The sequence below is a fragment of the Oncorhynchus kisutch genome, linkage group LG10 (assembly GCF_002021735.2).
Source record: "Oncorhynchus kisutch isolate 150728-3 linkage group LG10, Okis_V2, whole genome shotgun sequence".
Classification (NCBI taxonomy): Eukaryota; Metazoa; Chordata; class Actinopteri; order Salmoniformes; family Salmonidae; genus Oncorhynchus; species Oncorhynchus kisutch.
In genome coordinates, this window is record NC_034183.2 from 51,779,204 (window position 1) to 51,804,559 (window position 25,356).

Below are 25,356 nucleotides of genomic sequence, written 5' to 3' on the forward strand. Positions count from 1 at the left end.
TTTTTCTAGACAAAAATGGAGAACGATTGCCACATATCTTACCAATAGCATACGGACGATTAAACGTGTATTCGGATTAAAGTAGCAAGGTTGCTGACGAGCTAATAAAAAAAAACACAAAACAAGAATCACACAATAGAAAACGAGAACAATAGCCACGCTCATCCGTCTATTCAGATTTTCTCTTTCATTTTGACTGAAATTTATAGGGAAACCCGCAGCAGACATTTAAGCTGCGAAATAAGATTTTTTTTTTTAACAAAACGTCTTCTCTCGAAATCACGTGCCATTTTGCATGTTTTGAAGACCTCAAGAACACGTTGGAAGACGTCTGAGAGACCAAGAAACAGGGATAGGGGTCAAAGAATGGAGTGAATGGCACAAAAAACGCTGTGTTGCGTCTTGAAATGTATTGTTACATACCCATTCGGCAACCCTTTACATCTCTTCCTAATCTAGAGTAGACCGGTAAGAAGGAAAAATCGAATTATCTTTCTAGCTCCATTATTACTGTAACAACATGGAACGCATATGAACGTGCCATACGGGACCCAAAATCGGCAAGAAAGGCTACAGGAGAAAGAAACAAGGAAGCGATCCCCTAACAGCTAATATCAAAGCTAGCTAGCTAACTGTTGGCTAATAATATTATTTCTAATGCGCGACCAAGGAGTATGCGACTCGATACAAAGAGGTTAGTAATTGTAACAGTTTACCACTAAACGCACACATTCAAAGTGATCAGGTATCTACTACAGTATTTTTGCAAGATACTGAGCAATATGAAAGAGGAAGAGCATTGCAGGGAAGCGAATGGAGGAGAGATGACGGAGGACTGTGTGTAATCAATTGATCATTTTATTCATTGATATAACAATGCATTTTTTCAATGTTACTCATGTACAGCATGTTCACTACACACCGTGCAGTGAACTAACTACGTACAGTAGCCAGTAAAGCAGCCACACTGGTTAGCTAGCTAACGTTAGCTGCTAAGTTATTGGCTGCGCATCTTCCTTGTAGCTAGCTAACGTTAGCTAGTCATCCAATTCAATCTTGCGCTACAGGCCATAATGTGGGCAGCCATGTATCCTTATAGAATTGACAAGTCCCTCCCAACAAACAACATTGCTATGAAAAATTACAAGCATGTTTTATCAATACGTGATTTGTGTGCAAAGTAAATGCTTGTTGTGGTTGTTAGGAAGCAGGCTAACAAGCTTGCTTGCCACAGCAGCTAGCAACACCAAGACTTGGTTGAATTATTTCTTGCCATCTCATTAATCAAACCCCAGTATTTACTTAATTATTTCCTATAGAACAGGTCGCTGGATGTAAGTTTACTGCACTATAACACATCCATTTAATGACTTGGCTTAATTGGCAAAGGTTCCTCTGCTCTGGGGAGGCACACATTGAAATTACTGTTTTGATTTCACGAGTGCCTGGCTGGTACTAACATCTATCTCAGTTCAGTTTCTGCAATATCACGCCTCTGTCCTTCCTTACCCTCTTTCCTTCCTTAGCCCCTCTCTTTGTGTGAGATGGAGAGAGACCGATACACTTGGTCCATGTGTGGCTCTAATTTACAACATCCTATATTATCCTCATCTCTGCTTTTCACCTCCCAAGCCAGCTAGCTGTCAGTGCATTACTCTGTCTCATTCCACACACATCTGTTTATCTACATTAGTTCATGCAAAGTATAGCCTACAAATTAGGGTTGGGCTGATATTTGATTATATCGTGATATTTGACATTGATGATATATCGGGAAGTGCAAGACTATATATACTCTATTTGATCTTTACAAATCAAAACTGTGCAGTTTTATCAGTTAGGCTGTATCAATATGTAAAAAATTAATTCCAAATGAACAGAGATAATTTAATGAGAATGCGACTAATATTGTAAATAAGCACACAAATTGCACAGTCTGAAATGATTTAGTCATTAACAGCGCAAAGATTTTTGGATATCGCAATATTTGGAGTAGCATATTGTTGAAGAGGTCTTCTCAAATATGGCCCAACCCTACTCAAATATGGGCCAACCCTACTATACATCTGACATGATATCAAATATAATCTTATTTGTCACATGCTTTGTAAACAACCGGTGTAGACTAACAGTGGCATTGCAGAAACATAGAAAGTATAGAAATAATAGATAAGTAATGATAACTTGGCTGTAAACATGGGGTACCAGTAACGAGTTGATGTGCAGGGGTACAAGGTAATTGAGGTATATATGTTCATATAACTAGAGATAGTGACTAGGCAACAGGATTGATAGTAAACAGTAGCAGATGCATATGTGATTAACTATTTAGCAGTCTCATGGCTTGGGATAGAAGCTGTTCAGGGTTATGTTGGTTCCAGACTTGGTGCAGCGGTACCGCTTGCTGTGCCATAGCAGCGAGAACAGTCAAATACTTGGGTGGCTGGAGTCTTTGAGAATTTGTAGGGCCTTCCTCTGACACTGCCTGGTATAGAGGTCCTGGATGGCAGGGAGCTTGGCCCGAGTCATGTAATGGGCTGGATGCACCACTCTCTGTAGCGCCTTGCAGTCGGGTGCCAAGCAGTTGCCATACCAAGCGGTGATGATGCAGCCAGTCAAGATGCTCTCAATGGTGCAGTTGTAGAACTGTTTCAGGATCTTAGCCCCCACGCCAAATTCTTTCAGCCTCCTGAGGGGGATGAGGCGTTGTCGTTCCCTCTTTGCGACTGTTGGTGTGTGTCGACCATGATAGATTCTTAGTGATGTGGAAACCGAGACACTTGAAGCTTTCAACCTGTTCCACTACAGCCCTGTTGACATGAATGGAGATGAGCTCGGCCCTCCGTTTCCTGTAGTCCACAATCTGCTCCTTTATCTTGCTGAACTTGAGGGAGAGGTTGTTGACCAGGCATCACACTGCCAGGTCTCAGACCTCCTCCCTATAAGCTTTCTCATTACTGTCGGTGATCAGGCCTACCATCGTTGTGTCGTCAGAAAACTTAATGATGGTGCTGAAGTCGTGTGCGGCCACACAGTCGTGGGTAAACAGGGAGTACAGAAGGGGACTAAGCATGCACCCCTGAGGGGCCCCCGTGTTGAGGGTCAGCTTGGCGAATATGTTGTTGCCTACCCTCACCACCTGGGGGTGGCCCGTCAAGAATTCCAGGATCCATTTGCAGAGGGAGGTGTTTATTCCCAGGGTCCTTAGCTTAATAATGAGTTTGGTGGGCACTATGGTGTTGAATGCTGAGCTGTAGTCAATGAACAGCATTCTCACATATGTGTTCCTCTTGTCCAGGTGGGAGAGGGCAGTGTGCATTGCTATAGAGATTGTGTCATCTGTGGATCTGTTGGGGAGGCCTGCAAATTGGAATGGGTCCAGGGTGTCTGGGATGATGATGATGTTGATGTGAGGCATGATGAGCCTGTCAAAGCATTTTATTGCTACAGATGTGAGTACTATGGGGGATAGTCATTTAGAGAGGTTACCTTGGTGTTCTTGGCCACATGGACTATGGTAGTCTGCTTGAAACATGTAGATATAACAGACTGGGTCAGGGAGAGGTTGAACATTTCAGTGAAGACACTTGCCAGCTGGGCCTCGAATGTTAACCTGTTTTAAATGTCTAATGTTTTAAATGTCGTCACCTACTGTCACTGTGGGGACGATGTCGTCGATGCACTTATTCATGAAGCCGGTGACTGATGTGGTAAACTCCTCAATGACATCGGATGAATCCAGGAACATACTCCAGTCTGTGCTTGCGAAGGTCATGCTGGGCGTGAGCAATGACTTGCACCCATTGAATGGCTGGTCTTTCAAATCCAGACACTGCATACCGCAATGCCCCCTGTCGGTAAAATCATTAAAAAAAATATCCACCGAAGTACAAAAAAATTCTTTTGCATTATTTCTGAAAATAATCAGTTATCGATGTGTATTACCTGTAACAGGCAAAATATGCCTAACCCTCATGTGATTGTGCAGTAGATAGGCCTGTACAGTTCTGTTTCTTATAGGTTTTTAAATAAGCACTATGCCTTAGTACCATCCAGAGATTGTGGCACCAACATTAAACTTGGCCTCTTTCTTTAAAGGTTCTAAAAATAGGAGAAATTGTAGCCTAATGCAGTTCATGCACTGGCTGAAGGTCCACAGAGACAGAGTTTGTGCCATCAGTGAGCACTTAATTTGAAATGCAGTTACTCAAAATTTCTGAGATTGTAAAAAAAATTCCACGATCGAATGATGAATCATGGGACCATTAGACATTTCAAAGCCTATTCTCTCAGGCTAAAATATCTGTTTAGTTGCCAGCGCAATGCAATTTGAATCTCCCAAAACCCCTCAACATCCTCAGTCACTCATGATGCAATAAGGATCTTCCTGACCAGTCTCTCGTTCTAGGCAGGAACCACATTATTGTTTAACAGACGAGACGACCCAGGGCCTCAGTGCCTTAGCCACGGGCTCTTTGATCCTGGCTGTTTTGAGGAAATTTAAGATCACCTGTGTTAGTTGCTAGAGAGAAGGGGCGGTGTGAGATTGGTTGGTACAAGAAATAATTTCCCAAGGCTTTGTGTTCCAAGTTATGCAACTAGCTTGGGGCCTGTCACATGGGCTTAGGCTAAGAGTAAACCAATCCTATTTTTATTAGAGGCCATGGAATGCTAAGATTCCATACGCTCCCAACAGTATTTGCCCTGTTGTATTTTATAACATGGGGGTAAGGAGCATATGCTATAGTTATAGCCTGTCAGCACTTATGGTGTATGTATGAGGAGTAGTCTAGAGAGCAGACTTGCCTCCTGTTGCTCACTAGTGTTTGCACGGTCAGTCTTTCTCTCTGTCTCTTAAATGTCTATGAATGCACTGGCATGCGTGTTCAGTATGTTCACTGAATAAGCTCGTGTCCCTTCTCTCTTTCCTTCTCTTTATCTATCCTCTCTTTGGAGAACACCCCAGTTTGTGTATGTTCATGAACTGTTTGTCCTCCCTCCCATATGACATGAGGTGATATTCAGATTGTGGTGCTTATCTGTATTTGCAGTGAATTTTGGTGCTAACCTGTCTAATTTTCTTCAGTTACTGCAGAATGGATGTCCGGATGTTAACTTGTTTTCAAGTTGACTGAAGTGTATGTACATTTTGTGTTGACCCCTCTCCTCAGTTAACTGCAGAGGCGATGTCAGACAGTATGTGCATATGGTATAGGCTGTATATGTAGTGCACAGGACTATCTGTTATGTACAGTGCATTTGGAAAGTATTCAGACCCCTTCACGTTTTCTACATTTTGTTACATTAAAGCCTTATTCTAAAATGGATAAAGTCGTTTTTCCCTGTAATCAATCTACACACAATACCCTTGATGACAAAGCAAAAACAAGTTTTAGAAAATCTTTGCTAATTTATTAAAAATAAAAAACTGAAATATTACATTTTTTTCAGTACATTGTTGAAGCACTTTTGCCAGCGATTAAAGCCTGGAGTCTTCTTGGGTATGACGATACAAGATTGGCACACCTGTTTTTGGGGAGTTTCTCCCATTCCTCTCTGCAGATCCTTTCAAGCTCTGCCAGGTTGGATGGGGAGCGTCGCTGCACAGCTATTTTCAGGTCTCTTCAGAGATGTTGAATCGGGTTCAAGTCCGGGTTCTGGCTGGGCCACTCAAGGACATTCAGAAACTCCTGTCCACTCCTGTGTATTCTTGGCTGTGCGCTTAGGGTCGTTGTCCTGTTGAAAGGTGAACCTTCGCCCCAGTCTCAAGGTCCTGAGCGCTCTGGAGCAGGTTTTCACCAAGGATCTCTCCGTACTTGGCCCTGTTCATCTTTCCCTCATTTCTGACTCGTCTCCCAGTCCCTGCCGCTGAAAAATATCCCCACAGCATGATGATGCCACCACCATGCTTCACCATAGGGATGGTACCAGGTTTCCTCCAGAAATGACACTTGGCATTCAGATTTCAATCTTGGTTTCATCAGGCTAGAGAATCTTGTTTCTCATGGTCCTAGAGTCCTTTAGGTACTCAAGGATGATCAAGGGAAACAGGATGCACCTGAACTAAATTTCGTGTCTCATAGCAGAAGAAGAAGAAAAAAAATCCAGAAAATCACATTGTAGGATTTTAAATGAATTTATTTGCAAATTATGGTGGAAAATAAGTATTTGGTCAATAACAAAAGTTTCTCAATACTTTGTTATATACCCTTTGTTGGCAATGATGGATGTCAAATGTTTTCTGTAAGTCTTCACAAGGTTTTCACACACTGTTGCTGGTATTTTGGCCCATTCCTCCACGCAGATCTCCTCTAGTGATGTTTTGGTGCTGTTGGTGGGCAACACGGACTTTCAACTCCCTCCAAAGATTTTCTATGGGGTTGAGATCTGGAGGCTTCTTACGAAGCCACTCCTTTGTTGCCCGGGTGGTGTGTTTGGGATCATTGTCATGCTGAAAGACCCAGCCACGTTTCATCTTCAATGCCCTTGCTGATGGAAGGAGGTTTTCACTCAAAATCTCACGATACATGGCCCTATTCATTATTTCCTTTACACGGATCAGTCGTCCTGGTCCCTTTGCAGAAAAACAGTCCCAAAGCATGATGTTTCCACCTCCATGCTTCACAGTAGGTATGGTGTTCTTTGGATGCAACTCAGCATTCTTTGTCCTCCAAACACGACGAGTTGAGTTTTTACCAAGAAGTTCTATTTTTGTTTCATCTGACCATATGACATTCTCCCAATCTTCTGGATCATCCAAATGCTCTCTAGCAAACTTCAGACGGGCCTGGACATGTACTGGCTTAAGCAGGGGGACACGTCTGGCACTGCAGGATTTGAGTCCCTGGCGGCGTAGTGTGTTACTGATGGTAGGCTTTGTTACTTTGGTCCCAGCTCTCTGCAGGTCATTCACTAGGTCCCCCTGTGTGGTTCTGGGATTTTTGCTCACCGTTCTTGTGGACATTTTGACCCCACGGGGTGAGATCTTGTGTGGAGTCCCAGATCGAGGGAGATTATCAGTGGTCTTGTATGTCTTCCATTTCCTAATAATTGCTCCCACAGTTGATTTCTTCAAACCAAGCTGCTTACCTATTGCAGATTCAGTCTTCCCAGCCTGGTGCAGGTCTACAATTTTGTTTCTGGTGTCCTTTGACAGCTCTTTGGTCTTGGCCATAGTGGAGTTTGGAGTGTGACTGTTTGAGGTTGTGGACAGGTGTCTTTTATACTGATAAGAAGTTCAAACAGGTGCCATTAATACAGGTAACGAGTGGAGGACAGAGGAGCCTCTTAAAGAAGAAGTTACAGGTCTGTGAGGGCCAGAAATCTTGCTTGTTTGTAGGTGACCAAATACTTATTTTCCACCTTAATTTGCAAATAAATTCATAAAAAATCCTACAATGTGATTTTTCTAGATTTTTTCTCTCTCATTTTGTCTGTCATAGTTGAAGTGTACCTATGATGAAAATTACAGGCCTCTCTCATCTTTTTAAGTGGGAGAACTTGCACAATTGGTGGCTGACTAAATACTTTTTTTGCCCCACTGTATTTGTATTGACCTGTTTCTCTCCTCTCCCCAGTTGACTGCAGAGGGGATGTCAGGCAGTAAGGCTCTGGGAGGGGCACGGCGGCGGCGGACGCGGTGCCGGCGCTGTCAGGCCTGCATGCGGACCGAGTGCGGCGAGTGCCACTTCTGCAAGGACATGAAAAAATTTGGCGGGCCTGGAAGGATGAAGCAGTCCTGTCTGCTCCGACAGTGCACAGCGGTAAGTTAGAACACACACTAGTGATGGGGGGAGAAATCGATATAGTTACATATTAGAATATTATCTTTGAGTTTAAGGTTTTTACAATATTATTTTTGAGCTAGTTGGCTGTACCTGCACCAAAATTCCAGTATTTCTCCTTCATAGCTTGTTCTTCATCTTCTTTTTAAATAGGCAGCCAATTTGTTTTCAGCACATTTTTATTTCCATGACTGATCAAAACTTCCCATGGCTCTCTTGTCCCTCTGCCGTAGACATATGGTGAACAATATGTTTTAACATCGAATCGCAATAAAATCACAGTATCGAATTGCAAAACATATAGAATTGTGAAAATTGCAATACATTTCGTATCGGCAACACATATCGTATGGTGAGATCCCTGGCAATTCCCAGCCCTATTATTATACTCTCACTAGGAAAAGTGCCACTGCTCTATTGCATCCATTAGTAAATGTAGACTACCGTTTAAAAGTTTGGGGTCAGTTAGAAATGTCCCAGTTTTTGAAAGAAAAGCATTTTTTGTCCATTTAAAATAACATCAAATTGATCAGAAATACAGTGTAGACATTGTTAATGTTGTAAATGACCATTTACGGCTTATAAAAATGAAGAAAAAGTGATGTATATTTTAATGGAATATCTACATAGGCGTACAGAGGCCCATTATCAGCAACCATCACTTCTGTGTTCCAATGGCACGTTGTTAGCGAATCCAAGTGTTATCATTTTAAAAGACTAATTGATCATTAGAAAACCCTTTTGCAATTATGTTAGCACAGCTGAAAACTGTTGTTCTGATTTGAAGAAGCAACAAAACTGGCCTTCTTTAGACGAGTTTAGTATCTGGAGCATCAGCATTTGTGGTTTTGATTACAGGCGCAAAATGGCCAGAAACAATGAACTTTCTTCTGAAACTCGTCAGTCTATTCTTGTTCTGAGAAATTAAGGTTATTCCATGCGGGAAATTGCCAAGAAACTGAAGATCTCGTACAACGCTGTGTACTACTCCCTTCACAGAACAGCGCAAACTAGCTCTAACCAGACAAGAGGACAAGTACATTAGAGTCTAGTTTGAGAAACAGATGCCTCAGAAGTCCTCAACTGGCAGCTTCATTAAATAGTACCCGCAAAACACCAGTCTCAACATCAACAGTGAAGAGGCGACTCCAGGATACTGGCCTTCTAGGCAGAGTTGCAAAGGAAAAGCCATATCTCAGACTGGCCAATGAAAAGATTAATATCGGCAAAATAACACAAACTGGGCAGAGGAAAATTGGGGAAAAAAGTGTTATGGACAGAGTTTGAGGTGTTCGGATCATAAAGAAGAACATTCGTGAGACGCAGACTAAATGAAAAGATGCTGGAGGCAATGTGATGGTCTGGGGGTGGTGGTAAAGTGGGATATTTGTAAAGGGTAAAAGGGATCTTGAAGAGGGAAGGCTACCACTCCATCTGGAACACCATGCCATACCCTGTGGACGGCGCTTAATTGGAGCCAATTTCCTCCTACCACAGGACAAAGACCCAAAGCACAGCTCCAAACTATGCAAGAACTATTTGGGGAAGAAGCAGTCAGCTGGTATTCTCTTTATAATGGAGTAGCCAGCACAGTCACCGGATCTCAACCCTATTGAGCTGTTGTGGGAGCAGCTTGACTGTATGGGTACGTAAGAAGTGCCCATTTTGCCAATCCATCTTGTGGGAGGTGCTTCAGTAAGCATGGGGTGAAATTTCTTCAGATTACCTCAACAAATTGACAACAAGAATGCCAAAGGTCTGCAAGGTCGTAACTGCTGCCAATGGACGAAAGGAAAGTTTGAAGGACACAATTATTTCAAAGTCTACTATTTCCTATTCATTTTGCAACTCATTTCATGTATGTTTTCATGGAAAACAAGGAAGTTCTAAGTGACCCAACTTTTGAATGGTAGTGTATGAATTGTTCCAACTGATTGCATTTTCTAGATAGGCTGTAACATCTGGCACTAATTTGTGGAACATGCACAGTACATACATGCATAAGGAAAGTATTCAGACCCCTTTTTCCACTTTTTGTTACGTTACAGCCTTATTCTAAATTGGATGAAATAAAAAATTGTTAATCTACACACAATACCTCATAATGACAAAGCAAAAACAGTTTTTTTTTTTGGAATCTTTGCAAATAGTAATTAAAAACCAGAACTTACATATTCAGACTCTTTGCTATGAGACTTGAAATTGAACTCTGGTGTATTGTTTCAATTGATCATCCTTGATGTTTCGACAACATAATTAGAGTCCACCTGTCGTAAATTAAATTGATTGGACATGATTTGGAAAGGCACACACCTGTTTATATAAAGGTCACACAGTTGACAGTGCATGTCAGAGCAAAAAACAAGTCATGAGGTCGAAGGAATGGTCCGTAAAGCTCAGAGATAGGATTGTATCGAGGAACAGGTCTGGGAAGGGTACCAAAACATTTCTGGAGCATTGAAGGTCCCCAAGAACACAGTGGCCTCCATCATTCTTAAATGTAAGAAGTTTGGAATCCCCAAGACTCTTAGAGCTGACGGACCGGCCAAACTGAGCAATCGGGGGAGAAGGGCCATGGTGACCAAGAACCCGATGGTTACTCAGACAGAGCTCCAGAGTTCCTATGTGGAGATGGTTGTCCTTCTGGAAGGTTCTACCATCTATGCAGCACTCCAGCAATCAGGCATTTATGGTAGTGGCCAGACTGAAGCCACTCCTCAGTAAAAGGCACATGAAAGCCTGCTTGGAGTTTGCTAAGAGGCACCTAAAGACTCTGACCATGAGAAACAAGATTCAACTCTTTGGCCTGAATGTCAAGTGTCACGTCTGGAGGAGACCTGGCACCATCCCTATGGTGAAGCATGGTGGTGGCAGCATCATGCTGTGGGGATGTTTTTCAGCAGGGACTGGGAGACTAGTCAGGATCGAGGGAAAGATCAATGGAGCAAAGTACAGAGAGATCCTTGATGAATGAGCTCCTGAGCGCTCTGGAGCAGCTTGACTGGGACGACGGTTCACCTTCTAACTGGACAACGACCATAAGCACACAGCCAAGACCACGCATGAGTGGCTTTGGGGAAAGTCTTGAGTGGCCCAGCCAGAGCCCGGACTTGAACCCGATCTAACATCTCTGGAGAGACCAGGAAATAGCTGTGCAGCGACGCTTCCCATCCAACCTGACAGCGCTTGAGAGTAGACGAATGGGAGAATCTCCCCAAACACAGGTATGCCAAGCTTGTAGCGTCATCCCCAAGAAGAATCGACGCTGTAATCGCTGACAAAGGTGCTTCAACAATGTCTGAATTCGTATGTATATGTTATTTTGGTTTATTTATACATTTGTAAAGAAATCGAAAAACCTGTATTTGCTTTGTCAATATGGGGTATTGTGTGACGATTTAGGGAGGGGAAAAACAATTGAATACTTTTAGAATAAGGCTGTAACGTTACAAAATGTGGAAAAGGGGGTCTGAATACTTTCCGAATGCACTGTATACTTGCTTTTGTCGTTTTCGATGTATAATGATATTTGATTGGCATCTGTTATATAGAGCACATTACATAGCCTTATTAACCTCGGTAACACATTTGTAATTTATCCATGCAAGACTGAAGTTAAGGTTGTTTTACCTGTTACATAAACCCTCCACCCTGCCAAACAATAAATATGTGAAGGGAGTCTCCACATACACTGCTAACATGTTTTGACCCGCATTTTATTCCCCAAATGTGAAAGGACGAGCTTTTGGCATATCCCTCACACTCATTGAGATCCCATCTAAACAGAAACCGCTGTTTACACTGGAATATAAACTCATTTTGTTTATGATACACAATTGATATAACCTATTGATGACTACAGTTACAGTGTCTTCAGAAAATATTCATACCCCTTGATTTACATAAATATGCACATCCATTTGACACTCCAAATTGAGCTCCGGTGATTCCAATTTCCTTTGATCATCCTTGATGTCACTACAACTTGATTGGACTCCACAGTGGCCAATTAAATTGTTTGGACATGATTTAGAAAAACACCTGTCCTATATAAGTTCCCACAGTTTACAGTGCATGTCGGAGCAGAAGTTCCTCAGATTTCATGGTAGTTATCTGTAGATCTCTGAGAGAATTGTAATGAGGCATACAGTGGCAAGAAAACGTTTGTGAACCCTTGGATTTAATAACTGGTTGACCCTCCTTTTCGCAGCAATAACCTCAACCAAACATTTTCAGTAGTTGCGGATCAGACCTGCACAAAGGTCCGGAAGAATTTTGGACCATTCCTCTTTACAAAACTGTTTCAGTTCAGCAATATTCTTGGATGTCTGGTGTGAACTAGGATTCTTCTTAACCTCATTGAGCATTCAGCACTGTGCTCTTGCAGTCATCATTGCAGGATGGCCACTCCTAGGGAGAGTAGCAACGGTGCTGAACTTTCTCCATTTATAGACAATTTGTCCTACTTTGGACTGATGAAAATCAAGTCTTTTAGAGATACTTTTGTAACCCTTTTCAGCTTTATGCAAGTCAACAATTCTTCATCTTAGGTGTTCTGAGACCTCTTTTGTTCGAGGCATGGTTCATATCAGGCAATGCTTCTTGTGAATAGCAAACTCAAACTGAGTGGTTTTTATAGGGCTAGGCAGCTCTAACCAACACCTCTAATCTCGTCTCATTGATTGGACTCCAATTAGCTTTTGGAGAAGTCATTAGCCTAGGGGTTCAAATACATACATACTTTTTTTTTTACCTACACTGTGAATGTTTAAATGATGTATTCAATATAGACAAGAAAAATACAGTAATTTGTGTGTTATTAGTTTAAGCACACTGTCTATCGTTGTGACTTAAATGAAGATGGGGCGGCAGATAGCCTAGTGTTTAGAGCATTGGGCCAGTAACCAAAAGGTTGCTAGAACCAACCCCCGAGCTGACAAGGTAAAAATCTGTCGTTCTGCCCCTGAACAAGGCAGTTAACAAGGCAGAACAAATTTGTTGACCAATTAGCAACATTTTACTGAAAACATGCGTTCACTTTTTCATTATGTTGTATTGTGTGTAGATGGGTGAGAGAGAGAGATCACTAATCAATTTTGAATTCGGGCTGTAAAACAACAAATTGTGGAAATCAAGGGGAATGAATACTTTCTGAAGGCACTGTATGACATACAACATGTTAACTGTTCGCTGCTGCTTACATTCTGCAAATCGGCCCCTCTGGTTTAGAAAAGCTGTTTCAGAATGCGATTGTCATCAAAATAGAGTAGTCACCCCCTGCATGAAAATGGATACGCTTGTTAGAACGCCTTCAGTGATTTAGGGTGTGAATAATAGATTGGTTTGCGAATGCCTCAAATGGCATAGATGGCTGGTAGTTTCGATGTGGGAAATGTGATGTGTTTCCTTGGTAACTGAGCACATTGTTACTTGGGTGTTTGTTTTTTTGGAGGGTAGGAATTTGCTTTGATCAGTTAGTCTCCTGGCTATCTGTCTAGAAAACAACATATCTTGTGGGGAAGGAAAGAAATTGGGTTGGATGTCTACGGAGATACTAATCCACAGAATCTGTGCAGATTGAAGACCTACTCTCATATTAATGCATAATCATTTGTCAATGGATCTAGGCTAGATTCTGTTGGCCTCATATTGTTTGGGCTTGATAAGTGAATAATTTCCACCTCAGTTAATTTTTTTTGATACTGTCAAAATTCCTCTGTTGGCAGGTTAATGAAAATGTTGAGCTGGACAACTGGGGTAATGTCTCAAAGAAAATAAACCTAATAAAAATAGCGCTTTGTCCCTGTGCTTCTGAAAACACTCCAAAAACCGCTAAACTAAATTTAATGCATTTGCTTTCATCCATTCACTCTCAATTAGCTAGGTTCTCATAAGAGCAGCAGGTCTCCAATATTTTTGCATCAATTTGAATACTTAATAAACATACCATCCATAGTGGATGAATACATAGTTACAGCTCCAACTCTGAGCCCTCTAATCCTGAATGGGCCCACGTACAATATTTGATTTATTTACATATACACATTATATTGGTTTCGCACATACAATATTTGATTTATATTGAATAAATACAGGCCTACACACCTAATGTGTATATTATATTGTTTAACTTGGTTATATAACGTGTTATGTTTTTATTTTCTTCCTTGCAGCCTGTATTGCCCCACACAGCGGTGTGCTTCTCGTGTGGGGAGGCGGGGAAGGAGGACACAGTGGACACAGAAGAAGAGAAGTTTAGCCTCTCTCTGATGGAGTGTACCATCTGCAACGAGATCATCCACCCCAGCTGCCTCAAGGTGGGGCCAGACCCTCCATGTGTATGGCCGGCTGTCATAGCTGGAGAAGTAGAGTGTCTCTCTCACTCACACACACACACACACACACACACAATCTTCCATTCATACTGTCCTAAGTCAAATGTCTGCTCTGTATAGTATTGGTTACATACATTTATTGATTGTGATTTCATTTGTTTATTTTCTCCAACCTACAGATGGGTAAAGCAGAAGGCATCATAAACGATGAAATCCCGAATTGTTGGGAGTGTCCAAAATGCCACAAGGAAGGCAAGACCAGTAAGGTGAGAACTGTGACAGGGAACACTGGTCTGTCAGGCTCTGCTGATAAAACTAAACCAGAGGGTGACGAAGGACATCTATGATTGTATGGATTAATCAATAATGGTTGATAAGGTAGTAGGACTGATTTGGAATGGAACACGTTGTGTAAATAAGTTCTTAAATTGGAATAGAATTTTGTGTTTCATTGACCCTATCCCCATTTCATATACTGAAGTAGGCTATAGTAGGGGTGGCAGGTAGCCTAGTGGTTAGAGCGTTGGGCCAGTAACCGAAAGGTTGCTAGATCGAATCCCCGAGCTGCCATGGTCGTTCTACCCCTGAACAAGGCAGTTCTTAGGCCGTCATTGTAAATAAGAATTTCTTCTTAACTGACCTGCCAAGTTAAAAAGGTAAATGACAGAGTGCATTTGGAAGGTATTCAGAACCCTAGACTTTTCCCACATTTTGTTACGCCTCATTCTAAAATGATTACATTGTTTTTTTCCACACTCATCAATCTATACACAATACCCCGTAATAACAAAGCAAATACGGGTTTTTAGAAATCTTTGCAAATGTATTAAAAATGTACAATGGAAATACCGCATTTACATAAGTATTCAGACACTTTACTCAGTACTTTGTTGAAATACTTTTGGCAGCGATTAGAGCCTTGTCTTCTTAGGTATCAAGCTTGGCACATTAGACTACAAGCTTGGCACAACTGTATTCGGGGCGTTTCTCCCGTTTTTCTCTGCAGATCCTCTCAAGCTCTGCCAGGCTGGATGGGGATTGTTGCTGCACAGCTATTTTCTGGTCTCTCCAGAAATGTTGAATCGGGTTCAAGTCTGGGTTCTGGCTGGGCCACTCAAGGACATTCGGAAACTTGTCCCGAAGCCACTCCTGTGTATTCTTGGCTGTGCGCTTAGGGTCGTTGTCCTGTTGGAAGGTGAACCTTCGCCCCAGTCTCAAGGTCCTCTCCGTACTTGGCTCTGTTCATCTTTCCCTCATTCCTGACTAGTCTCCCAGTCCCTGCCGCTGAAAAATATCCCCACAGCATGATGATGCCACCACCAAATCAAATCAAATTTATTTATATAGCCCTTCGTACATCAGCTGATATCTCAAAGTGCTGTACAGAAACCCAGCCTAAAACCCCAAACAGCAAGCAATGCAGGTGTAGAAGCACGGTGGCTAGGAAAAACTCCCTAGAAAGGCCAATACCTAGGAAGAAACCTAGAGAGGAACCAGGCTATGTGGGGTGGCCAGTCCTCTTCTGGCTGTGCCGGGTGGAGATTATAACAGAACATGGCCAAGATGTTCAAATGTTCATAAATGACCAGCATGGTCGAATAATAATAAGGCAGAACAGTTGAAACTGGAGCAGCAGCACAGTCAGGTGGAAGTTGAAACTGGAGCAGCAGCATGGCCAGGTGGACTGGGGACAGCAAGGAGTCATCATGTCAGGTAGTCCTGGGGCATGGTCCTAGGGCTCAGGTCAGTTGAAACTGGAACAGCAGCATGGCCAGGTGGACTGGGGACAGCAAGGAGTCATCATGTCAGGTAGTCCTGGGGCATGGTCCTAGGGCTCAGGTCAGTTGAAACTGGAACAGCAGCATGGCCAGGTGGACTGGGGACAGCAAGGAGTCATCATGTCAGGTAGTCCTGGGGCATGGTCCTAGGGCTCAGGTCCTCCGAGAGAGAGAAAGAAAGAGAGAAGGAGAGAATTAGAGAACGCACACTTAGATTCACACAGGACACGGAATAGGACAGGAGAAGTACTCCAGATATAACAAACTGACCCCAGCTCCCCGACACATAAACTACTGCAGCATAAATACTGGAGGCTGAGACAGGATGGTGCCAGGTTTCTTCCATACTTGACGCTTGGCATTCAGGCCAGAGTTGAATCTTGGTTTCATCAGACAAGAGAATCTTGTTTCTCATGGTCTGAGAGTCCTTTAGGTGCCTTTTGGCAAATTCCAAGCGGGCTGTCATGTGCCTTTTACTGAGGACTGGCTTCCGTCTGGCCACTGTATTATAAAGGCCTGATTGGTGGAGTGCTGCAGATGTGGTTGTCCTTCTGGAAGGTTCTCTCATCGCCATAGATGAGCTCTGTCAGTGACCATCAGGTTCTTGGTCACCTCTATGACCATGGCCCTTCTCCCCACGATTGCTCAGTTTGGCCGGGCGGCCAGCTGTAAGAAGATTCTTGGTGGTTCCACACTTCTTCCATTTAAGAATGATGGAGGCCAGTGTGTTCTTGGGGACCTTCAATGCCGCAGAATTTTTTTTGGTCCCTTCCCCGGGTCTGTTCCTCGACACAATCCTGTCTCGAAGCTCTATGGACAATCCCTTCAACCTCATGGCTTGGTTTTTGCTCTGACATGCACTATCAACTGTGGGATCTTGTGTGCCTTTCCAAATCATGTTCAATTAATTTAATTTGTAGAAACATCTCAAGGATGATCAATGGAAACTCGATGCACCTGAGCTCAATTCTAAGTTATTTTCTTTATTTAAATTAGCTAAAATGTCTAAACCTGTTTTTGCTCTGTCGTTATGGGATTTTGTGTGTAGATTGAGGATTTTTTAACTTTTTTTATTTTATTTTTTACATTCATTTTAAAAGAAGGCTGTAATGTAACAAAGTGGAAAGGGGTCTGAATACATTCCGAATGCACAGTACATATTCTTAAATCCTCCTCCCCTTTCTCCACACATCAGGACGGGGGTGATGGTTCAGGGAAGAGGCGGATGGACAACGGGGAAGTGGGCCGATGGAAGCTAACAGACGATCCTCCGCCCACCAAAAAGAAACCCCCCTCTTTAGAAGACGGGGGGCGGCAGGACGGTCACAAGAGGAAGAAGGAGAAGGAGCTTCCCCAGGACAGCGGCCCCAAAAAGAAGGTTGGAAGATCTTTGCAGTGTTGCAGTATGCAAACATTTAGCAGCATGCACACTGAGTATACCAAACATTAGGAACACCTTAATATTGAGTTGCATACCCCCCCATTTGCCCTCAGAACAGCCTCAATTTGTCAGGGCATGGACTCTAAAAGGGGCAGAAAGCATTCCACAGGGATGCTGGCCCATGTTGACCCCAATGCTTCCCACAGTTGTGTCAAGTTGGCTGGATGTCTTTTGGGTGGTGGACCATACTTGATACACATGGGAAACTGTGTGTATCAACGCTATTGTGAAAAACCCAGCAGCGCTGCGGTCTGAATGGCACACATACACTATTCATGTCTTAATTGTCTCAGGGCTTAAAAATACTTATTTAACCTGTCTCCCCCCCTTCATCTACACTGATTTAACATGTGACATCAATAAGGGATCATAGCTTTCACCTGGATTCATCTGGTCAGTCTGTCATGGAAAGTGCAGGTGTCCTTAATGTTTTGTATGCTCAGTGTATCATTGCTTAGAGGCCTACTAGTTGTGACCAGTTGCTATGAACGCAGCTTGCCAACTCTTGTCTCTGTCTGACCTTCTCACTCAGATGAAAGGGGCACATGAAAAACGCTTGAAAAAGGTACATTTTCATATGAAGATCAAGTTTTAAGCTCCGTCATAAAGCATATGGTAACTAAGAGCTAGATTCAATCTGTATCGCAGTAGATCCCAGTACATTCTGATTGAGCTGACATCTGCAGTGTTTACCATGAATGCAGTCTTCGCGAATGCGGGAACATTGCCTTAGAATTTCAATCAAGCGATAACGCGGTTCTTCTGAGATACGGACTGAATCCATCTCTTAGTTGACTTAGTTATATTTCTCAATGGTAAAGGTTAGGGTTCATGCTCCTCTGTCACTCTCTTCACTAACGTTATCCCTCCCATGACAGAAACAGAAGCCTAACGTGTCAGAGACTGCAGAGTCCAATGGGCCCAACTCCTCCACCGGAGGCAGCCAGGGTTCCGGAGGGGGTTCCAACTCCACGCAGTCTCCCACCTCCACGGCCAGCCAGGACCAGCGCTCGCACCACCGCGAGAAATTGGAGCGCTTCAAGCGCATGTGTCAACTCCTTGAGCGTGTCCGCGAGTCCAGCTCATCGAGCTCGTCTAGTTCAGAGTCTGACTCGGAGTCCGACTCTGACTCGCCTTCCGGTTCAGATGGCCGCCGCGGCTCTGAACCCTCCTCCCCCGTACCCGTCGCTTATAGCAACAGTGCGAGGGAGCGCAACCGGGAACGGGACAGGGAGAGGGACAGGAGGCTGGCGGAGCTGGGCTTCAGTGCCAGTGAGGACTCTGAGGGAAGTGTTAAGGAGGAGGAAGAGGAGGATGCGGTGGAGGAGCAGGTTGTGGGAGACAAGCCTCGGCGTAGGGGGGAGGGACCTCCACGGGGCCGCAAGGGGCTCACGACGGACGGGAATGACGAGGAGAGCGGGGAGAGGAGTCGGAAGTCTACCCCATTGCCTCCACCCTCCCCTCTCTCCTCCACTCAGCCTCCACATTCGTCCGGCCACGGTCCCTCGCCAGGTTCCGAGGGCTTCTCCGGTAAGCGCAGCAATGGCTCCGAGACGCGCAATGGACGGACACGGGCAGGGGTGAGGGACCGGGAGACTCAGGAGAAGGAGAACGCCAACAATAGCGGCGGTTCGGTGGCCAACCACCGACACGGAACTGGCAAAGGCAACAAGGGCAACAAGATCCGTAACAACAAGCAAACAGGGTCCCAACCAACGTCGAGGAACAGTAGCAACTCTTCCGCTTCTACTGCCACTACCACATCCAATGGGGGAGGGGGGGGGCTGCTGGGCCCAGGCAGCAACTCCTCAGGGGGCATGTCAGCCCTCGCCGCCTCACCCCGATCACAGCCTTCCCGGATGGCTCCACGCTCGCAGATGATGAAACGCAGCCCCCCTGCTGTGCCCTCGCCTCCCCGGCCTGTTCAGATGGAGCGGCACTTGGTTCGGCCACCGCCTGCCTGCCCCGAGCCCCACTGCTTGCCCCTGGACAGCGGCTCCTCCCACGTGATGCCCCGCGACGTCTGGCTCCGCGTCTTCCAGCACCTCAGCCAGAGGGAGCTGTGCGTCTGCATGAGGGTCTGTCGGACATGGAGCCGGTGGTAAGTCTAGACAAAGGGTTCAGATGTGGTCAGCATCCGGTTGGGCTGGAAGAGGGTGGTTCAACACAGTTGTTTGGACTACTAAGAAATGCATCTTTGATGTTGAGAACAATAGAAAACCATCCCTGAAAGGATATTCATTGACTGCAGTGTCTCAAATTCTGTGGTGTACAGTAGACCAGACTTTCTTTTGTTCTCATCCCAGTCTTTTATTTTCTCTTGCTCTCTCAGGTGCTGTGATAAGAGATTGTGGACTCAGATTGACCTCAGCCGGCAGCGCTCCATCACCCCTCCTATGCTGAGTGGTATAATCCGCAGGCAACCAGTCTCCCTTAACCTGAGCTATACCAACATCTCGAAGAAGCAGCTCATGTGGCTCATCAACCGTCTACAAGGTATCTTGTGTTCATTCAACACCTCTGCCTCCCTACTTACGTCTTTTTTTCCATCAATATAGCCTGATCATGACCTATTGTAGTTGGGCTGTCGTCACCGTATTGCTCGTCTGCCTCAGAGATTACGCTAAGTCCTGGCCTTTCTCTTTCTCTCCCAGGTCTACTGGAGCTGAATGTGTCGGGCTGTCCCTGGTCCTCTGTGTCGGCCCTGTGTCAGGCTGCTTGTCCCTGCCTGTGTCTGCTCGACCTCAGCCGAGTAGAAGACATGAAGGACTCGCACCTGAGGGAGCTACTGGCGCCCCCTACTGACACTCGGACAGGTTAGTGACAAGTAACTCACATGATTGATTAGCCATCCATAACCTGCAATACATTATGGAAGGGAAGATGCCATATTGTGTTCATTGGATAGATTTGATATCACAAATACCAATCTGTGCTGTAATATACTGTTTAATTTCACTGTATTGTCATGCTTGTTTCCAGTGAAGGTTGTTGCAAGTGAACAACCACGCCCTCTTCATAAGCATGATAAACACAGACTGAATCTTAAAAGTCCTGTAACATATTTTGCTTTGTTCTTGGTCAAAAAGCTCATGGAGAGAGCAGAGGGGGGAGGTTCCAGAACGTAACGGAGCTGCGATTGGCCGGGCTGGACTTGACAGATGTCACGTCCCGCCTCTTGGTGCGCTACCTGCCCCACTTGACCAAGCTGGACCTGAGTCAGTGTGGCAACATCACGGACCAGACTATCCACACACTGACCTCCCCCATGTCTCCACTGAAGGACAGCCTCGCCCACCTCAACCTGGCAGGTAAAGACTACACGGTAGACTCACTAGCCTCAAATACACCAAGGTAGGTACCCTGTTTTTTAAAATGTTGTGTATTTGAGCATTGCCGGTTCAGACGACTAATGAGCAGGGATCTGCTCCAGATACTGACCTCTTCTTCCCTCTGAGATGTTTAATCATGCTAAAGTAGCAACATATAGAGGTACTTGTTCTCTTATTTCTGAACAATATCAACCTGGCTCCTGATTCAAATATTTAAACCAGGTATACTCATGGAAGTGTTGCAGTCATTGTGGTTAGGTAGGTTAACCGTTGGTTGTTAACCTCCTGTTGTTTCCTCTTGTCCGCAGGCTGTGTGAAGGTGACGGAGCAGTGCCTGCCCCTGTTGCGCCGCTGTGCCTCCCTACAGAGCGCTGACCTGCGCTCCTGCACCTTGCTCACCCCCGATGTCTGTCAGCTCCTCTCCTTCCCTTGCCCTGACGATAGAGTGCTGCTCAAGAACAGCTAAGGGCCTGCAACGCCCACCCCCCACATCAACCACCGCCACACTACAGAGAGATAAGCGAACGAGAGGGACCCTGTGATGTGGGCAGTGAGCTAGCCAGAGGGAAAAGGACATGCAGTGGGAGCCACGAAAGAGAAATTTGGGATTAGAGAATGAGAAAACATAGACCTTTGCCTACATTTCTCTGGATTGACTTGTTTGTGAACGGACATCATTGAAAATGTTTCAGCATGTACATATTCAATATCTGTACAATGGGTGTGTGTATATAAATGTAGTTTACTGTAAATTATCCACTCTCTGCCCCTTACCTCCCTCCTACCCTCACACCAACCATGGCACACATTATCCAGCTGACATGTGTAAAGGCACTGCACTGCGCCGCCGTATTGAACTAGCATAATTTGCACTCCATAATTAAAAGCTCCTGACGAAGGAATCAATTTCCTATTTCGTGGCGTCAGACTACGAAGAATGTACCCAATGCCAGAGGCTGCGCCCCATCAGAAGCTGTTTAATGTACAGACGGATGCTGGGCTGGTGTTTGTGTGTGTGTGTCTTTAAGTATGTGTGAGATGTAAACAGTGTTAATGTGACAATTGGAGCGAGAAAGAGACGGAGATATGACCTGTCTGTTTCCTTCACCACTAAGCTCTCTGCTGCCCTCAATCTTTCAGGGGGGTAAGGACATTCAAGGACCAACATATCCTGTTCAATGGCCGAGAGCCACTAGAGCCCAAAACTCCTAGCCTGACCACAACCTCTTCCCGCACAACGTGCCATTCTTATAGTCTGTCCATCCTTGTGAATCTGATTGTCCTACTCCGTACCCTGGACAACCCTTCCCATCATACTGTCTCTGCTCCCATTTCCCTTTTGCAGCTTATGCTGCCCACCGTCTGCGCTGTGTGCGTACATTATGCAGAGAGCTGGACCTTTGCTGTGCCCGACTGCAATGAACCATGCTTACCGTACTGTTCCATACCAGACCTGGAATTGGTCAAGGCCCCTTTATTCCCTGCTTCACGATGCCTGGCTGATGTAACGTTATCTTGTATATGTGCAGACTGGTTCAGTCTAGATCACGACCGCACGAACTTAGAAGTGAATGACTGACACGTTTTGAGTATGAATTGGGAAAATTGTCGAAAGCCGAGACCGTCCGATGCACTGAGCTCGCTGCTCCACGTGGCAGGGGGGATTCAAATGAAGGCTGATCCTGGTTGGACTTCTGCCTCAGATGTGAGGTACTTTGAATATTTCCCCAGAATTGGGTTTTCATGTCTGTGTCCACATGCTGCTTATCTTCCAAAGCCAGGAACATCCCAGCCCATCCAACCTGCATCGCAATGCCATTACCTGAAGGTCTTGTAGGATGAGGGTTTGACTCAGTTGCAGCATTAACCCCCAAATTATTTATCCATTAGGGTTACCCCTGTGCATGCTGGGTTTGGACTCTAATCACAAATCCAGTGCAGTATTTTTTTTAAATTCAGTCTCAACTTTTTTAACCAATCCACTCTCAATCCAGTTCAGAGGCCAACGTCAACAGTCAGGGGTGAGCAGGAAAAGGAACAACTATCATTATTAATAATGGATGTTATCGGTTGAAACCAGCATGTACAGGAGGTCGTTCAGCCCAAGCTGTATTGAATTTGGTTGAGAGGAAATTGAAAATACTTTATAGCTGTATTGAATTAACATGAGCAGTATTTGACATGGGTAAACGGTATTCAGCTGAATCAGGCTGCATTGGACCAGTTCAAACAGCTATCGGACTGATAGGGCCAGTTCATTCAGTATTGGACTGGACAGCACTTTGTCCTGCAATGCTGGACTCAACCATGCCAGGTTGAGTCATGTGTTTCCCTTGTCTGTCTGTTTCTCCTCCTTCTATAGCGGTTGTCCACTTCCTGAGCCATATTGATCTGTATTTGTGCTTCAGTGCCACAGTGGATCTTGCTGCTGTGTGCTATCTGGAGCTAAACCTCACCAACTCTAGGCGGGGTGGTGGACAGTCTTGAGCCTCAATCTGTAATTCTCATCTAAATCATGTGTTTCCTTATCTTTTCAACTATTCTGTTAGACTTTCAGTGATTCCATCCTCATCGGTTCTGTTAAAATTCCCAATACCATTATTAGAACTCAAATCAGATTCTTTGGGGTATACATGTAGGGCTAGAGACCTGCCAAGTAACTATTGAGCCACTAGACAAATGGTAGTTGTCCCATTTGCATTGTTGTACAACTGACTAGGTATCCCCCTTTCCCTAAAAGGTTGGTTTCATCTTTACCCAGTGTATTCTAAATAGCTTCGTATTCCTGTGTGAATTTAGACTTGCGTACAAAGCATTGGTACCAAGATTGCACTAACTGATCGATCATAAGACCATTTAGGGGGGAACACTGAGCTATAGTGTGCTTTATTACCCTGAAAGGGGTATACATATGTTAAAACAGGTCAAATTAAAAAAGACCAATCATGAACCTCAAGCTTGATTCAAAAATAGAACTAATTAGCTGTCCATGCTAGTTACCATTTAGCTGGGTAGTCCAGCGCGTTTCAATGTTAGCTCAGGTTGGGTCCTACTTTAGATCATAGCTAAGTCATTGTTTGCCACTAAGCTATGCTGCTTACAGAGCTGAGCTTACCACATAGTAATTGTGGTGTGCTGAGGCTTACAGCGAAGCAAATGTCCAATATATGGTGGAAAATTGCCTTCTGCCATACACACTCATCCGAATCAATATTTAACTTTTCATAGACAATGGGTCAGTTTTCCAAAAATGTTGTTTACTTCCATCAGTAATGTGGAGTTGTTACTACTCCTTGTCATCCAGTATGTTCTAGCATGAGAAAGCATATCGAAAGTTAAACTGACAACCACTTTCAGAGAAAATAAATGGGTGGTGGTTCATCGGAATTGATCCGGTAGTCCGATAAGGAAATTATTCCAGACTCAAATCTGTCATTCTCACCCCCATCCCGATCCCAACATCCCAGCCTAGTCAAGTTGACTCAGACTAGGCCCTTAGATTGGACAGTCTTGTCTCTACCAAACTGTATTGCACCAGAGCAATGCACTGGATCAACATTGTCATCACCTCTTGCCAAAATTCCTGCTTTCTTTGAGAAGGGGCATTTTATCCATTTTCATTTTGCTCTTGTTTATTTGTTCATTATTTCTTCCATTGTGTTGATCAAAATGAGAAAGAAAAGCAGAACGATGTGAAAAAGAGAAACTCAAGGCAGCTACTTACGAGTGACTACTGTAAAATGACTAACTAAATAAAAGACAGTGGGGTGGTTTTTACACTGTGTGGCCTGATTTCTCAGATTTTACATTAAGTTATGTTGCCTACATAGCAGCTCACACTTTGTCCACGTTCAATGGAACGCCGGTTAGGTCTTCGCGTGTCAGACACGTCAAATAAGCTTGACCTGAATATGACTGCATATCACGTAACTTAACTCGTTCATTGATTCATGTAGTTATTACACTGTGTAATCACTCATTTCATTTGTCACGATTCATCGATACGTATGCCATGATGCTGGTAAAGTTGTCTCGCGCACCTACAATGCTAGATAACTATATAGCTGGTGTCATTTAAAATTACCCTAATTTATAAGACAGTTCTTATTTGATTAATGGTGGTCAGACCCATCTGTGGCAGGGTAGCCTAGTGGTTAGAGCGTTGGACTAGTAACCGGAAGGTTGCAAGTTCAAACCCCCAAGCTGACAAGGTACAAATCTGCCGTTCTGCCCCTGAACAAGGCAGTTAACCCACTGTTCCTAGGCCGTCATTGAAAATAAGAATTTGTTCTTAACTGACTTGCCTAGTTAAAGGTAAAATTAAAATAAAACTACAAGAGTGGACTTTGCGCTTAGCCTTAAATAAAAGTATGTCTGACAGTGATGCAAATTAATACAAATAGTAGAATTATACCATAATTGAATAGATCATGTTAAACGAGGTTGAAAAGTTATAAAATCAAAAGACAATTAGTTAATTTGACAAATCTGTTGAAGTCACACTGGATGTATTGTACTTTAGAATTGCATTGGGGGCATACTTATTTCACTAAACAGACTTACATATGGATTGTGGATCAATGACATGGGGTATCAGTCTACTCCGTGGCAAATCAAATGGTATTCGTCACGTGCCGAACACAACAGGTGTAGTAGACCTTAGTGAAATGCTTTTACTTACAAGCC

General features: G+C 44.1%; 1 protein-coding gene across 2 annotated transcripts; it reads left to right on the forward strand.

The window, feature by feature from the left end:
- Window positions 1–24,447, forward strand: LOC109898366 (F-box/LRR-repeat protein 19). Of its 2 annotated transcripts, XM_020493321.2 has the most exons (11): window positions 1–694; window positions 7,578–7,763; window positions 13,958–14,101; window positions 14,299–14,385; window positions 17,093–17,275; window positions 17,871–17,903; window positions 18,217–19,439; window positions 19,671–19,834; window positions 19,993–20,154; window positions 20,428–20,649; window positions 20,979–24,447. In XM_020493321.2, exons 2-11 carry the CDS (start codon window positions 7,593–7,595, stop codon window positions 21,134–21,136), a joined length of 2,547 nt encoding a protein of 848 aa, XP_020348910.1. In that variant the 5' UTR covers window positions 1–694; window positions 7,578–7,592; the 3' UTR covers window positions 21,137–24,447. The 2 variants fall into 2 exon arrangements, with proteins under 2 accessions (XP_020348910.1, XP_020348911.1); XM_020493322.2 differs by lacking the exon at window positions 17,871–17,903.
- The last annotated feature ends 909 nt before the right edge of the window (window positions 24,448–25,356 follow it).

Coding starts and splice junctions, on each gene's coding strand:
- LOC109898366 (XM_020493321.2), top strand. CDS start 7,593: ATGTCAGGCAGTAAGGCTCTGGGAGGGGCACGGCGGCGGCGGACGCGG. Junction 17,276..17,870: donor ACAGCGGCCCCAAAAAGAAG/GTTGGAAGATCT, acceptor CTTCTCACTCAG/ATGAAAGGGGCACATGAAAA. Junction 20,155..20,427: donor CCCTACTGACACTCGGACAG/GTTAGTGACAAG, acceptor TTGGTCAAAAAG/CTCATGGAGAGAGCAGAGGG.